The sequence below is a fragment of the Mustela lutreola genome, chromosome 2, assembly GCF_030435805.1.
Source record: "Mustela lutreola isolate mMusLut2 chromosome 2, mMusLut2.pri, whole genome shotgun sequence".
Classification (NCBI taxonomy): domain Eukaryota; kingdom Metazoa; phylum Chordata; class Mammalia; order Carnivora; family Mustelidae; genus Mustela; species Mustela lutreola.
This window is the reverse complement of record NC_081291.1, coordinates 90,767,861-90,785,259: the sequence shown is the minus strand read 5'-3', so window position 1 is coordinate 90,785,259 and position 17,399 is coordinate 90,767,861. Positions and strand designations below refer to the sequence as shown.

Genomic DNA, 17,399 nt, shown 5'->3' with positions numbered 1-17,399 from the left:
CATCTGGCCACTGAGTGAGATTAAAGTGTGTACTTCTTGGCCTCCAAGGCCCAAAATTCCATCCACTATTGGGCTGACCACCTCCAGACATGCATTAACCTATCATTCTTCAGCAGGATCTGGTCTGCTAGTAGAGAACAGAGTCTTGAAGAAACGAGACACAGGCCAAGACACCGCCTGTGTTGAAGGGCTCTGTGAGTTCAGCAACTGAGGAGAGTCTGCCTAAGGGAGGCAAAAAGCCCCAGGGGAACATGTGGGAAATGGTCCTAGTACAATTCTTCCCAGTGAATTTTCCCTTGGGTCAACCACAGAGGGCAGGAAGTCCAGAAGCAGGCTCAGAGAAAGGTCGATTCTGGAGCAGGAAAGATCAGAAAAGTCCCAGTGAATTTTCCCTTGGGTCAACCACAGAGGGCAGGAAGTCCAGAAGCAGGCTCAGAGAAAGGTCGATTCTGGAGCAGGAAAGATCAGAAAAGTCCCAGTGAATTTTCCCTTGGGTCAACCACAGAGGGCAGGAAGTCCAGAAGCAGGCTCAGAGAAAGGTCGATTCTGGAGCAGGAAAGATCAGAAAAGTCCCGAGGGGTATTTCAATATTGACGCCCTCCTTTCTCCAAGCCAGGGCTCCCTGCAGAGGCAGAGGTCCGTGGGTGGGGCTACTGAGCCTGCGTGCCAGTGGTAACAGTTCACACTTAAGAGTCAAACAGTGCCTTAAATGTCTCCCTCACTTAACCTTTCAACAAGAAACTATTGTTCTGTCTCTATTCTCCAGGGTAAGAAACTGAGGCAAAGGAGGGTAACTTGCCCAAGACTGCCTAAGGAGAAGATGGCAAATGGAATGAATGTAAGCAGAGTCTAGACTCTCAAAGATCATTTATTGTTTATTTGAGAGAGAGAGAGAGAGAGAGAGAGAGAGAGAACACGAGTACCAGCAGGGGGTAGAGTCAGAAGAAGAAGGAAGGGAGCCCAAAATGGGGCTCAATCTCAGGACCCTGGGATCACGACCTGAGCTGAAGGCAGACACTTAACCCAGTAAGCCACCCAGGCGTCCCCAGAGTCTAAGTTCTTAACCCAGTGCTACCTGCCTCTTAATGACTCCTACTCTTTTCTCCTGGAGGGACTATGCCTGCCCTGAGCCCTCACCCTTGCGTGCTCCTCCAAGGAGGACTATCTTCTTTCTGGGGATTCAGACCAACACATCTAGCCCAACACCAGTAGAAGATGGTTTCTGGAACAAGATTTAGACATTCATCAGGAGACAGGCCCGAGTCTCAGCTACTCTGGAGGAAGAAGTCTACCTCAAACTGTGTAAAATGTTTCATAAACGATAAGCCCCACTTTAGTACATATTTAAGAAGGATCTGGACCTTGATTAAACAACTATCACAATATATCCCAGAATGGAGGCAGTGCCAATCTCCCCCTCTAAATCAACTTTGTAAATAAGCCCAGAATGAACCATCCCACAATTTCCTTTTCAAGAAGTACTGACCTAACATAATAAAATAAACTGTTCCACCTTCATTCCTACTCTCAAAGCATAAACTGTTCCTCATCATTAGTAAGAAGCTAATTTCAGGCCACCTGGGTGGCTCAGTCAGTTAAGCATCCAACTCTTAATCTCAGCTTAGGTCATAAACTCAGGGTCGTGGGATCAAGCCCTTGGTCAGGCTCTGTTCTCAGCAAGGGATCTGCTTGTCCCTCTCCCTCTACTCTTTTCCCTGCTCTCTGTCTCTGTCTCTCTCTCTCAAACAAATAAGTAAATAAGAGGCTAAGTTCAAGACTCAGTAAATGAATAATGACATTAACCAGGAAGGTTAAGGCTAAGGACAAAGGCCTCCTAAGGCCTGGGGATCTCCTGGGAGTCTTGTTACTTGTGCACCTTGTAAAGGCTGGAGGAGTCCACGAAGCTCCTACGAGTGCCTGGCTCTCAGGAAATGGCTGGAAATGGCTGGATGCTAGATTTTCTGGAGAAAGAAGAAAGGGAATGACAGGGAAATGGAGAGAAACTTCACTCACCATAAACTGAAGGCCTCAGTGAATCTTACTGGTGTATGAGAGTATCACACAGGAGAGACCGCGCAGAGAGGCATGAAGGGATGGTGGTTAAGGCTGCTGGGCTCACAAACCAGCTCTGCCAGTTTCCAGCCTGGGTGAAGATGTACTCTCCCAGCCTCAGTTTACTCAGCTGTACAATGGACAAGGAAACCACAGCAGCCCACATCTCAGTGATATAGAGAGAACTAGGAGATCAGGCATGTGAGGTGCTTACTGGGGCAGGGCCTGGTGTACAGGAGGTACCACTAACCGCTGGTCACTATCATTGTTGTTATGCTGTTATCTGAAATGGCCACACTAACGTGCACGCTCTAACGGCCGCTACAACATAAGAGGGTTCACACATCGGTGGTCTCTCCGTGGCAGTATTCCCTCCACAGTGCAGGCCTGTTAACTAGACACCCTCCCTGAAACCTGGTATTTTACAGCTGAGTGAGCTGAATCACCAGTTCCTTGCCTAATTCGTCCTCCAAACTGGCTCTCTGGATTTCTCTCTCTGGGTGGACATTCAAAACGAACAGACCAAAAGCGGAGCATCGATTCTGCACGGGTGCCCTGCACATGAACACTTCCTGTGCAAGGAGTGGGGTCGTCTAAGGGCAGTGCAAGAGCGTGGGGATAAAATCCTTCAAGTCCTAGAATCCACTTCAGATGTGACATATTGGAGCCACTGCAAGTCAATTTCATGTAGTCCTGCTCTTCCAGAAGTCATACGTCTGTAAGCCACCAGTCAGGAGGCACAGAAAAATCCAGATTCTCCTGCGATGGACTGCTGTCTGTATACTCTCATCCCATTTCTTTTCCTAAAATGCCACGGGGATTACTGGAAAGCTGTTAGGCTGTCTGTAAGTGGGTCAAAAGTCCCTGTGTTGACATACTTACTTCCCGAGAGTGGCTCCTCATGCACTTCCAACAGGTCACCGTCTGGCCCATCCAGAGTCTTGCTCACCCCATGTGGGGACAGTTCTGCACCGTCCCCTTCTCCAGAGGGCGAGGTGGGTTGCTCGGCAATGGGCGTCTCCCCTCCAGGGCCCTTGCCTGGCTCCTGGCCGCTGTCTGTCCCCGCTGGAAGCCCGGGGTTCTCGTCCTCCCTGCACCTGCCCCGCTCTTTTTCTGCAGCTCTGGTGTCCGCTGGGGGGCTGCTGCCTGCTGACTTCGCAGGGCAACCATACTGAGGTATGACACCCACGAATTTCAGGCCTTGACTTGCAGCTTCTTGGACCTGCGAGGCAAACAAAATGAAAGGGCCTGGGTGAATGGAATGTTCTATCAAAGGTGGGCCGTGTGCAGCATCCAAAACACCTCACTGAAGGCATCTGTGGCTGTTTCAGTCTCGGCCATGAAATCTCTCAAGGTGGCAGATGTCCCTATGGCAGCGGCCACACCCTAAGCCTGGTCCCACTGGGGACAGACGGCATGGGGCTTGCGCTTTTTAACTATGAAACATGTGGCTAGACAGGGCTGAGATTCCCCTTCTTTGAAATACTACATTAGTCTCCTGTTGGTTATTTTTTTTTTCTAAGAGGCTGCAAGAAGGTTCTAAAGGATGAGTTGGAACAAAGGGTTTGAAAGAGGAAGTTCATTTTGGTAAGAGTTTGTTTTTTTCGTTTTTTTTTTTTTTTTTTCTGATGAATCACCTACTTCCTGCCAATCAGGCTACTGTGTAATCCAGTAGGTCTATATAGCCATATACTAACTACCAGATGACATTTTATGACCCAAAGAGCTTCCTCTTTTCAACAATGGTTTTGGCAGAGAAGGGCGGAGGTGGGGAAAATCACCACTGCGTGAAAGCTGATGTGCACGCTCCCCACAGCGGGGAAATCTGACTGACACCTGCTCCGCGGTGCTCTCCGCCTCTGCCAAAGGCACCCAAAAACACCCAAAAAAGCAACCTGCAGGTGTTGCTTGGGCAGACTGATACTGATGAGTCTCCAAGCCATGGTGCACACCATCCAGTCCCGGTCACAGGGAACTTGCTTCTCACTTCCTGAGCCCCCAAGATGGGGGGGGGGGCGGTTAATGGCCACGCAGAGTACCAAGGCACTTTAACTCTTCACTCCCTGACAAATACCCCTGGCAGCTGAATTTAATAATCACAGGGGAAAGAAAAATGGAAAAGAGTAGCCAAATAAAATCAAGCAAGAGCCATTCCAAACTAGGAAATCAGCTTTAGGGGACTTTCTGGGCAAGGATGCTCAGGTCACTTTACAACTAAATCAGGAAGTGAAGACCCCAGAGTTGTATAAGTCTTAGTCACCAGCCCTTGAGTGGATGACCTCAGAAAATCTTGAGGCTTCTGCAGGGATCATCCACCATCATTTGAGAATTAGTAAGAAATGCCAGCATGGCGCTACTCTCTCTAAGAGATAACCAAGCAGCGGCAGGCCTCCTTGGATGAACCACCCTAACTTACAGCCAAAGGTCATTTTAGTTCAGTACTGTATATTCTGGAAAGCAATCTAGAGCAGTTACAAATGTACAGTCCAGTCTTTCTATAAAATCTAGCCTGTGCTAGAAATAATGACAACAATAGGAGAAATTACCATCTAGTGCAGACCTACTATGTCCCAGGCACTGTTCTAGGCATTTTCCATAAACTGTCCTGGCATTTTCCATAAATTGTCCTGTTTAATCCTTCAAAGACCATTACAAAAAAGAAACTTTCCATGAAACAAACCATTTTTCATTCTAAAAATTCATTTCTTGCCCATTAATCTGTGATGCCCCCCTACTTTTAGATATTGTTTTGGAAAGCTTCTGAAAGAAGACACAGGTAATGAAAGTTTTCAAAAGAGAAGGGGGAAGATAATTACTGTCTAAGAACCTTAGGTTAAGGGAAGCTGCTGGCTACAAAGCCTAGCTCTGAGCTTCCTGGCAACATAAGCAAAGCAATGGATCTTACATATCTCAAATGAGGAAACGTGCCAGGTCCACAAGAGAGATGCATAATTGGAAGTAAGGAACAGAGAACTTTGTTGTAGGACTCCTATAGCACCATGGTGTAAAATGTGTCTTCCTCAGTTCTACAGAAGACGAAGAGACATTTTTCTTACATCACTTATGTACTGTTAACCCTTGCTAGCTGGCTAGGACAGGAGGCTACAGCACAGGGGTGAAGCTAAAGCGATGTGGTCCAGGTAGCCATGGACAGCTGCATGCGGGCATGTGTCAGAGCTGGGGACCCTGGCCATGTTAGCAGTGACACCTCCCATTCCCACTGCAGGGGATGGAGGTGGCTTTTTTCTGACCTTAATTTTCTAAATCTGTTAACTATTTCACACATGACTTGCCTATACTTCTTCGGAAGGGGTTTGGAAACAGGTTTTTTACAGTTTTGAACATGTGATGCAAATTCTCAAGGCACTAAACCTGTAGTAAAAGTAAACGAAACCTAACGGTCACAAATTGTCACATGTGAGAAAATACTATTAATAATTTCCAGATGTAGCTCCTAGCGGAAGGACCGTGAGCCATCTCCCTCCAGGCTGCAGACCTCTGTTTCAGCTATCAGTCCCCTACACTCCAGCGTGGCTCACTCCTTCACCAACTGCAAATCCGAGCCTCTCCATTCGCTGCGGTGCTGCAGGAACAGGGACCCTGTGGGCACACTTGCACCCAACCCCTCCCGCGGGTGTCCCACACACAGACAAGACACCTCTGACTGCTGAAGTATTCTGAAAAGCTGGTCCCACTGAGGGCTCGACCATAGGCCAGACTCAGCCTGAGTCATGGGGTTTGAAGGGTAAAAAGGCCTGGCTTGGAGCTCGAGGTGTGAGACTCTGGAACCAGAGTTACACAACTTTCTAGGCCTCAGTTTTCTCACCCATAAAATGCAGGGGACCTAGGGGAATCATACTCTTTTGCAGTTGCTCTGAAGATTAGATATTCCATATGGCAGGTGTGTGGAAGGAGAGGCACAGAGAAGGTACTCCTAACTGTCACTGTTGCTCTACCCTCGCTCCTTATAGGTCCCAGGTTTCTGTGACCCTGCCGAGATGGCTGATAGTCACCCAGAGTAAGGAGCCGAGGACTCTGGACACAGGCCATTATCCCAGTCCTCTCCTTCCTTACTGGGACTTGAAATTAGAGAGGCTTTTGCATTAACCGGACATGTGCCCTTCTCCCACAATTAAGACAACCCTCATCTTTGGAGCTACTTACTGTACTTCAAACTTATCCTCTATGCCAGGGGTTCCCAAAGTGGGGTCCCTTATCAGTAGCACCAGCATCACCTGGGAACTTGTTAGAAATGTAAATACTCAGGCCTCGCTGGCTCAGAAACCATGAATCAAAACCTCCGTCAGATTTGGTTCCCAAATAGGTTCTACCTAGCACCTTATATTTCTGGATCATGATAGAATCACGACATGAGGGTAGGGCCCAGAGACTTGTGTTTTATCAAGGCTTCCAGTAATTCCAGTGTACCCCAAATTTGAGAATCACTGTTCTAGAATATATATGTCACATAGGCAGAGCTTTGTGCATGGCTTTGTCCCTGGTGCTAGAATGATGTCTGATGTAGAGTAAGTATCCAGGCAATGAATTACTGAATACAATAAATAGTGAGTGAATAAGTATGTCTCCATTCCCAGAATGAGCTCAGTGAAGGTGGGGATGCAGACTGATGAATTTTTCAGTTCCAGAATTCAACACACTGTATTAAGTTCCTACACTGGCCCAGACTAACATTGTACTTAGTTGCTGGGTTTAACAAAATAGGAATCCCAGCTCTCAAGAAGATTCAGCTAATTATTGTAAATAGATTTTAAAAACAATTATAACAGCAAGACACAAAAATGCTTATTTTATAATGTGATGTTAAAAAAATCAAGATTCTAAACCTTATAGATATAGTATGATGACAGCTATGTAATGTTTCTATTAGTGTGTAATTTTTCAAACTTTTTCTAATGAGTATGCATATTACTTTTACAATTGAAAAAAATAAATACTCCACAAATTTCTTCATACAGAATGATAACATAGTAATGGATATACAGGCATAAATATGACAGTGATTATTTCTACCTAAAGGGGAGGCTGAAAAGTTTCTGACAGCTCAGGGCTGTAACAAATGAAATAATGTAATACTATAGGAAGAGGTGAGGGGTTTGAGAGAATTGGAGTGTGTATGCCTCACTTTACACATTCAAATTCGATAGGCAAAACCTATTTAGGGATTCAATCTGCAGGAGGTTTTGAAGGATGAATAGGAGTTCACAAGATAGGTGAAGGAAAGGGAGAATGGCAATGCAGATAAAGAGAAAGAAGGCTTATCATGGGCAAAACTAGATGGTCTGAAACAGCCTGATATATTGAAGTAACTTCGATACATGAACATTTCTGGATCATGACCAGAGAAGCCAGGAGTTGGGGGCAAGGGCTGGAAATCAGAAGGGCCATATCGTGGATGTCATTGAATGCCATGCCAGCAAAGGCTGTGGCTTCACCCTACAGGCCAGCATATTCTCCAACTTTCCCACTGTAGTAACTCCAAGAGCAGAGAATGGAGGTCTGAGGGCAAAGCATGGGATTTCTTTGAATGCTTGTCTTTTATCTTAAACACTAATGAGAATTTTGTATCCTGCCCCACAGTACTGTACACTATCAAAACTTTTAAAAAGATGCCAAAGTTAAATGCCTCCCTCCCACCTCCAACCCAAGCATTCCAGAGAAACTTGTGTCCTAAGAATATGAAACATCTTTGTGCATAAATCTTTGCAGCTCTGCTTACTTCCTTTGGGTGGATTCCTGGAAGAGGAATTAATGGGTCAAGGGATATTAACTTTTCAAAGGCTTGATACAGGCTGCCAAATTGTTTACCCGAAGGGGGGAGTAGTCCTTTTTAACCAGAGGAACCGCATTTAGATTTTATAAAGATCAATATTTGGCTAGACCGTAAGGGCTTCTAACTCTAGTACAGCACTTTTTTTCTCTTAAAGTCATTTGACTATATTTGTTAAACGGATCCTTTCTTTCTCATTCACTCCGTTATTCATTTGTTCATTCACAGCCTTTACTGAGCAAATCTCCTGAGCGTACTAATAGGGGGCACCAGCTGTCATTTGTAGGGCTTCACCCTCAGCCACCTGGTCTCCTCACTCTGTACTCCCCCTGGTGACCTTCCCTACTCACTTGGGTTTAGTCACTAGTCACATGTTAATTATTCCCAAATTCGGACTCCCCAGCTGTGACTTTCTCCTCTGGTGTTCACACCTACACGACCGATGATCACAGCTGCCGGCTCCACCACTGGAGACATAGGCGTCTTCCTGAGCTCTTGCCTTTCTCCAACTCTTGTCTGCTCACTATAGCCTGCCAGATCTATCCCCCCCCCCATCATTTCTGGAACCCCTCCCCATTCTCCATACACCTAAAATCAATTTATTTCAGGTCTCATTCTCTGCTGCTGGGCACTGCCATTTCTCCAAGCCATACCAGGTCCTCATGAGCATGGAGTCGAATTAGTATGGAAGATCAAATCACGAACACCCAGGTCATCTTGTTACGGAATTCCCTGCAGACAGGCACACACACGCCTAAAAATTTCTCTAATGACTGTGATTATTAAAACAATAACTGTCAACATTGTATAATTTTTCCACAAAGAACATTAACGTGCATGATCTTAGGCCCCAAATAAAACCTTACAGAAGAGGAAACAGGCTTTGGGACAGTGCTGTGACTGGCCAAACTACTAATCACAGGCCAAGTCCAGATTGAGCTCAGTATCCTAAATCCACCCCAATGCTCCTTCAATGGTACCACTCTTTCTACTGGATGTAATCTAGCCTGTGCCAAGATGCTCAGTTTGATACCAGTTTAAACTGAAATATACTTGCGCCCACCTTCTTATTTCTGCTACATTTAAGAACCACGAAACCCCCAACACTTAGAGGAGTAACACTGCTGGTTTAGACAGCAAAAATGAAGTAAGACCATTTTCAACCAACCAATCCAAGACTTCACTCAACTGTTCTGTATTGAGTAAGCACAAATTTGATAGTAACTCTATTTTCCCAACTTAAAATCAGAGATTATGATGTGAAAAAAATATTTTTTCTTTTTAAAAAATTTATTTCTATGAAAAGTCTCAACTTGTTATAAAAAATAAGAGCTTCTTTGGTTATGCATATATTTTTTAAAGATGTATTTATTTGAGAGAGAGAGATCATGAGCTGGGGGGCACAGCAGAAGGCAGAAGGAGAAGGAGACTCCCGCTGAGCAGGGAGCCCGATGCGGAGCTGGATTCCAGGACTCCGAGATCATAACCTGAGCCGAGGCAGCCGCTTAACCGACTGAGCCACAGAGATACCCCGGTTATACATTTAAAGAATCACTTTCATGAAAAATAACAACATGACCTTGGAATAGTCCCAGAAAATCAAAGATGTATTGTCTGTTACTCTGCTTTCAAAATCAATACCCGCTGCTAAAGGTAAGTTCAAATATACACCGCTTTTCCCTACTTTCTGAAGGTCGTATGTTCCAGTGAAAGCTTCTGTTGGTTGCAATGACAAAAGGCGAAGAAACAATTACCATTAATTTCTATGGAAAAAAATTTGAGCAGTCCCAGACCCAAAAAGTAACCTCTCCTAAGCTTTTCTGATACCTTAGGACACATTTTGCTGACAGAGGCACAAAACAGATGGAGATAAAGCACAGACGCTCACAGACACAGCTCAAAGTTATGGAGGCTGGAGGCTGAGATACAGAGTGGAGCTCCTAGGGAAGAAGACTGGTGGGCTCACTGTTGCTGTTTGGGGAGCACGTTGCCTCTATGATGGCTTATGGCAAAACAAATGGATGCTATTTTTGCTTTTTGTCTTTTTTTCACAAAAGCAAAAATCCTTATTGGTTTCTTCCACTTGGTGAAAACAGGGACTAAAGTTGGTTTTTGCAAAAGAGAAGTGGCATAACGTGAATGCTCAAAAAGTGGGGGATACCTGCACTCTGTCTAGTGTGTGCTTGTGTTTTAGAGGACATGTATCAGTCAGGGGGAAGCCAGTTACAGAGACATGGAACATGGGCTGGATTCTGTAGCAATGGAAGCAATCTGTAACCTGAAGAAAGGAGCAGAAAAGGCTCCAGCTGACCAGTCAAGAGAATCAGGAGGGCCCACAGGCCATACTAGATAGCACATGTGAAGGGCCGGAGTCTGTCAGAGATGACCTTACCAGAATCTAGCCAAAAGGGTGCTGAGGTTAATTCTATGTGTCATATGGCTAAGCTATGGTGATCAATTGTTTGATCAACACTAGTCTGGATGCTTCTGTAGAGATATTTTAAAGATGTGATTAACATCTTAACTCACTTTGAGTAAAGCAGATTGCCCTCCATAATGTGGATGGGCCTCACTCAATCAGTGGGAGGCCTTAAAAACAAAGATTGAGATTTTCCCAAAAGAAATTCTACTTGTCGACAACAGCCTAGAAAATCTGCCTGAGTTTACAACCTTCAGACTCAAGACTACAGCATCACTCTTACCTGAGCCTCGAGCTGGCCAGACAGTCTTGCAGCTTTAGGACTTGCCAGTTCCCACAGTCCTTAAAAACCAATCAATTTTAGTCTCAGTATCTCTCTCTCCAGATAGATCAATCACTAGATAGATAATCCCACTAGCTCTGTTTCTCCAGAGAATTCCGACTAATACAGGAGGAAGAGGAGGAAAGAGAGCGAGGGATGTAAGGTAGCACAGGTCAGGCTGATAAAGGTCTCTGAATCTAAACCTGACTTGGTGGGAAATGAAGAGATAGATGGCCAGGAGTTCCCAAAAGGCAGGGAGAGAGATTGTGTCCCACCCAGAAACAAGATCATTAGGACTTAATCTAGTATTGATTCAAGGTCCCAGGGGAGAGGCTGAAGCATGGCAAGGAGGTTACTAGTGGTCCCTATTGTCCAGATAAAGGAAATAGCCCCACCCATTTTGAGGTGGGAGAAGGTACATTCCTAACTGGTAGAGTTAAATTCTACAAATTATAGGCAGTTTCTAACTCTATGATGAATTTGATGGAATTCTCACAAGACATTAGCTCATTAGTGCTGGAATTAGAACCTCACAGACTTTTAACAGATAACAGAGCTGTGCCCTCCAATATGGTAGCTATTAGCCAGGTGTGACTATTTAAATTTAAATTAATTCAAATAAAATTAAATGAAAAGTTCAGTTACCAGGCACACTAGCCACATTTCAAGTGTTCAACAGCCACTTGTGGCTAGTGAGCATATTATTGGACAGTGAAGATACAGAACATTTCCATCATCACATAATAATAAATACTATTATGGGCATAATAAATCATATAAAATACTGAATAATAAAAACAGAGGTTTATTTATTTATTTATTTGCCAGACAGAGATCTAGAAACAGAGTTTTCAACAATGACTTCAGAGGCATATAACATACGGAAAAGACTAAGACTCTCTCTCTCTCTCTCACACGTACCCCCCACATTTACCCCAGACCAGACCACTGCCTACTTTGAACCCTCTCCCATAACTCATGAGCCAGTATTCCGTGACAGCTGACATTTTAATGTCTTTGGGGATTTATGAAATATAAAGAGAACCTAGAGAGGCATGCACTTATGTCAAGAACAGACACAAAAGTGCTGTTCTGAGTTGCACGGTTACACATGAGTCTTTACGGTGAATATTTTATCATACGCACACAACCGTTCTCATCTTTTGTCACCTAAACTCTTGTACAGCCTTCTGAAAAGAAAGGTTCAAAAATAACACCGGTTTTAGCTCAAGTCTGAAGATGCCCTTGGTATTCTTACGTGTTAACATTTAGCTTTAGGAATTGAAACCTTTACTAAGCACTGTTGGGAGTTTAGCACCATTATCATACAAACCTGCTGGTATTGCGGTTTTCTCCCTTAATGACTGGGAGGTCTCAGAACAAGTCCTGGACAGGGAGTCTGAGACCTACAGCTTTGGCAACTCTGCCACTCACTAGTGATGTGACTGTTTAAGCCAGTGGATCAATCTGAACCTCAGTTCCCTCATTTACCAAATGGATTTAATAAAACCCATTCATTCATTCCATACCTCAACACCTTACTGTGTGCTAGGAAGTAGGAGCAGGGGACATGATAATGAGTCAAGCAGGCGTCCCCCTGCACTTCATCGTAATTTGATCCAGCTCAAGGGGTAACTTAGAGACTCTGAAGAATTAACTGTTCAATCCTTCTCCAACTGTCTGTTGCTCAATTTGAAGGGCCACCACTTACCCTTGTCCCTGGCAGGGCTGGGGTTAGGGGGAAGACGTAGTGCTTTATTCTCCTCTACTATTAGGGGTGATTTGGTAGGAAGCTCAGAAAATGCTGGAAGAACATGGAAAGCTGCAAACTCCCTTGAAAACAAAAGGAAGAGGTAGAGGCCAGGATCCTGGTGGCAGTAGAGAATGGATCCGTCCTTTGGTAGCTCTTTTCAGGGCAGGCATTTCCGACAAAAGGAGCTTTATTGGTCCTCATTATCTGCATTAATTGACTTAGTTCTTTCATTTAGAGTGTGCCTATAATTTCATAATTTATTAAAAGTGTAGTTATGGGAGTTATAAATAAGTAGAATGGATAGGGTGTGCTGTTTAATTCTTATTCCTCAAAGAGCTTCAATTAGTTATTGGTGCCCCTGAAAACCAACCCACTGGAGAACTCCAAACCTGTCAAAAGTCTAAATCAAAGATGCAAAAGGGAGGTAAACGAGGAAAGGCCGATAAGCAAGGAATGACTCAGTGGTATCTCACATAGCAGCCAAGTGGACAGTAGGGAAGGGCCAGAGCTGGACCTTAGGAACACCTGAAACCAGTGTCTTCAGCACAATCAGGAAACTTTCTCTCCAAGTTTTGTCTCTCCTTTTATTTGTTAGCATCACTCTTCTTTCTTATTTAGGACAAATTTTCTCCATGTGGCAAGATATAGGATCATTGCCAACTTCTGAGTTTTCTGCTTATATAAGCCTAGCTACTGGAGATAGAATGCCCAAACTTCCTGGTTACACATGGCAAAAGATCCCAGAGAAGGGCTCTGATTGGCCCAGTTCAGATGAGGTGTCCACTTCTGGACCAATCAGCTCTGGCCAGGGCAGAACTAGAGGGCTCCCATGGAAGTCATCTAGCTGGATTGTTGGAACAAAGGTTAGCAACGTGAGAGATAAGAAAGTGCCATAAGTTATGTAGAGGAGAGGAAATCCTCAGTATGCCTGCACAGAAAATCCATAATCACAAAAGCTTACATTTATTGAGTGCTCATTGTGTGCTGCAGACTATTTTAAGGGCCAGATAAGGGTTAACTCACTTAATCCTTATAATAACAATAGAGTTTCTTTTTCATCCCCATGTTACAGATCAGAAAATTGATGAAAGGAGGCACAGAGAGGTTGCAAAGCTTGACCAAGAGCACACAGCCCGTAAATGGCAGGTAAGATTCAAACCTAGGCAGTCTGGTTTCAGATTCCATATTCCTACCTATACTGTTCAGCATTATATTGTCTGTCTTATCGCCTATACTCTAACTCATATTACGAAATAGCTGGGCTTGATTATGAAGATGGTCAAGTTTAGAGACTGGACTTTTTACTCTGTAGACAATGAGGTGCCATCACGGTGTCTGAGCAGCAGTGACACAATCAGGTTTCTCGCGAGGAAGATTGAACCATCCACAGGATGTGGTATGGATTGAGGTGGGGGGGTGACAGTAACGGAAGCAAGCAGACGGAAGGCAAAAAGAGTAGCTGAGGCCCTGGGAATCACTGCAGAGGTTGTGAGAAAGCTCACAAGAACTACGCTTGCCTGGAAAGGATGTGAATGACAGATAGCTGGGAAACCGGAAGTACAGACAGCAGTCTGCCGACTAAAAGGCCAGACACCAAAGGACTCTGATGTGCTAAACTACTGGCCATCACCCAAACATGGACATGTTTGAAAAAGGTGGAATTATTAGGAATAATGCTGTGATGACAGGGACGAGTTGGAACTAAGGAGGCTGAGGCATATGGCCACCTAGTTAAACATGACCAGCAGTGAAGGCCCAGAAGGCTGCTTTAAAAAAGACTCCCATGACTGCTCTCTCTCATCCTTCCCCGCCCAACATGTGGGTCCGCTTCTTCCATCACTCTCCTGCTGTTACATCCTTGGCTTTCTCCGCCTGGGCCCTCCCAACATGTCGAATCCGTCCCATCCCACCCTGGGTCACAAGGCTGGCTGGAGGTCTTCCATCTAGACCATGAGTAGACCGTGTGCTGACCAGCAATCCCTCTATCCACCCCTAGCCAGTGCTCCTGTCCTCCTCCTGGAGGGCCTCCCCAACACCTTGTTCATGCCCCTCCACTTTTAAGAGGCTTTGTTCTTTTATCATTCAAAGTTCGTCCCCTTTGGGGTCTAAGCAGATCCCTCTGTTTGGGAGACTGTTCCACCCAAACCCCCCATGACCAGTTTCGCCTTGCTACCAGGGTCCTTTCTTCCCATTGATGGCCCTCCCTGAAACCCCAGTCTAAAAAGTGTCACCTGGTCACGCTTCAATATATCTCTTTCCTTAATTTTCGTCCTATCACTTTCTTCCACCTGTTTCCTTATTAACTTTTATCTTTCCCAGTTGAATGAGAATTCTGTGACGACAAGAACGTCGTCTATTTTGTTCCCTACAATGTCTCCAGCATCTGAAACAGTTGTTGGTACCTTGTAAGTCCTCAATAAATATCTATTAAAGGGAAGAATAGGAAACAGATGAAATTTGCAGCATCTGAGGTTACTTCTAAGTGGAACGTCTATGACTCTACAATTTCAGGAATGATCCATCTGGGACCAATAATGTTTTGCAAATAACATTCAATTGAGATTTTGAAAATTTGCACATCATTTGCCACTCACCTCATTTTAACAGTGAAAAAAAAATCCTGAAACCTAGAAAAATTAAGGGGTTGCAGGTCCAGGGGTAAATCTTAAGAAAGCCAACTGTTAAAATAATTTGTAGTCCCTTGAGTTTCTAGTCCATCTCTTAACAAACCAGGTCAATCTTTCCCTCAGGAAAAAGAAAATATACAGCAATAAACAATTTGTTCATATCAGTACTTCTTATCAAGATAAAAAATGCCTCATAACTGGGCATTCCTTAGAGCCTTCTTTCTTAAAGGAACTACCTAACATGAGACTATGTATTTCCTTAAAAAACAAAATGGAACAAAGCAGCTAGAATTCAGAATCCCGGAGCTGCTGAGGTTGACAACCTGAGTTTTATACTTTGGTGATACCGGTGACCCTGGGATTACAGGCTTGGGGCAAAGAAACTTAAGGGCTTATTAAGACTCCTAAGAATGTTCTGGAAAACCAGTTTTAGAGTCTTCATGGAACTCAAATCTCAGCACCACAGTTAAATGATTGAGGCAAAAGAACGTAAGTTTAAAGAACTTTAACCAAGAGCAGATGTTTCCTTTCACACCACACTGCTTTAACATCCAGTATTTGCGATTCCCCCCCATCCCCCCAGCCAGTCCCTGATTTACATAGGCCTCCAAAACATTGATGAAAGGCACTTGAACAAAATGTTGAGATGGTGTGGTTGGATCAGTGCTATCTTAGTTTTTCCTCTTGGTTTTTTAAAAAAACAAAACAAAACAAAACAACCTTTTCTATTCCCATGACTTCAGACCAACAAAAATATAACACGGTCCTAATGGCATTTGAAACCGCCACGGTAAACAAAGCAGTTAAACTAAGTACTTGGGGATGGTTTTCATTACAATGTGCTAAAGAAATGAATGTTTTATTGTTCCTTTGTAAATGCCCTGGAGAACCCCGGACAGTTCTTCTGGAAGATGGAAATGATTTTAGGGAGTTTCAGATCTCATGAAGATATGTGATCTCTTTGAGTAACAAACAGGATTTATTTTGGGGGGAGGGCTTTGCATTCACAACCATTGAGAATTACACTTAAAGATTATTTTCAATGTCCAATAACCCTTATATTAAATACTCAAATTCTACTTCTTGCTTTCCTTTTTATTTTTATGTATTCCATATTTGCCCTAGCATGGTCTCAAAGTTCTCTCCCCGTAGAATGAACTGTAAATGAACACAGCATGTTCAAATTCATGTAGTGGCGGATTGTATGTTCCAAAGATGGCCACAACAGGATTTCACGTTCCAAAAGGTCTGCTAGAACCGTGCTGCTCCCTAACCAAAAAGCAGAGTCTATGTCCTTCTACTTGAACCAGTATGGGCTTCTGTGATGGTTTTGACCAATGAGTAAGGCAAAGTAAGGTGAGGCCTTGTCATAAAAGTTCGATGAACGTCCACCTTGTCCTCCTGGGATGCTTGTTCTTAGGACCTAGCCATCATGTTTTGAGGAATCCCAAGAGCCTTGGAGAGGCCTGTAGCAAGCAACAACTTGTCAGCCATGTGAGGACGTCATCTTGAAGATGGGTCCCCCAGCCACGTGAAGCTGCCCCAGGTTATGCCACGTGGAACAAAGATTAATTATCTCTGACAAATGCTGCGCAAGTTGTAGATTTGTGAGCAAGACAGGATAGTTCATTACATGGCAATAGACCTCCTCTTAAAATACAGCAGTCCTCACTAACTCATACCCCTGGGAAGATACCAGACTATAGCCATTTCAAGTCAAACCCACGTCCTTTATAACGGATGCAGCTAGCAGCGCTCTCAAATATGCAGAAACGTAAAAAAAGATAACATGAATACTTCCAAGAAGTGGGCCTTGAGGGATACGCTCGCATCGAAAGGTAAGAAGAGTTTGTAATTAGCGTCACAGTTTGTAATGATGCATTCAAACTGCTGGGATGAGCGGGTACTCAGAGGTGAGCACTGCCCCTGCAGCGTGCCTTCCATTATTAATCGGCTGCGCAAACCTGTAGACATGCATGAGCTCGGTTCTTGTTTATCACAAGTTACAAAGGTGCAGAATGTGAATTAATGATGATATTTTACTATTCAAGAATGACACAGAATAATGCCCACATTCCCAGGCACCGTCAGAGTCAGGAGGGGTTGTGAAGACCTCTGCTAAGCATGAGGCTCAGGGAAAAAAATTCGTCCGTGTTATTCTTCAGGTGTCCTAAAGAGAATCTTCCATTGCCCTCTGGGGAGGGTCTCAGAAGGTAGTCAGAGGAGCAGCTGCGTCTCTCATTCAAAACGGGAAGTCACTGAAATGAAGCTTCTACACCAACTGAATGATAAAGAGTTCCATCAGAAGCTAACCTTATTTCTGCCAGGAATGTATTTAAACATTTTCTTTTAAGGCTTTTCCATCTTTTCAGGTATTTTCTTTTGACTTCTACTCCCTGTGTCCTCCATACGCCAACCTTTTCCTCTCTGAAGATGCT

At 44.2% G+C, this 17,399-nt stretch overlaps 1 protein-coding gene across 2 annotated transcripts in view; it reads right to left on the bottom strand.

Moving 5' to 3' along the window:
- The window catches only part of RFTN1 (raftlin, lipid raft linker 1), a 192,843-nt gene that overhangs the window by 55,355 nt on the left and 120,089 nt on the right, over positions 1-17,399 (bottom strand). For both annotated transcript variants that reach the window (XM_059162543.1, XM_059162542.1), the window contains exon 5: positions 2,935-3,274. In XM_059162543.1, the coding sequence (XP_059018526.1) occupies positions 2,935-3,274 (340 nt within the window). The remainder of the gene's footprint in view (positions 1-2,934; positions 3,275-17,399) is intronic.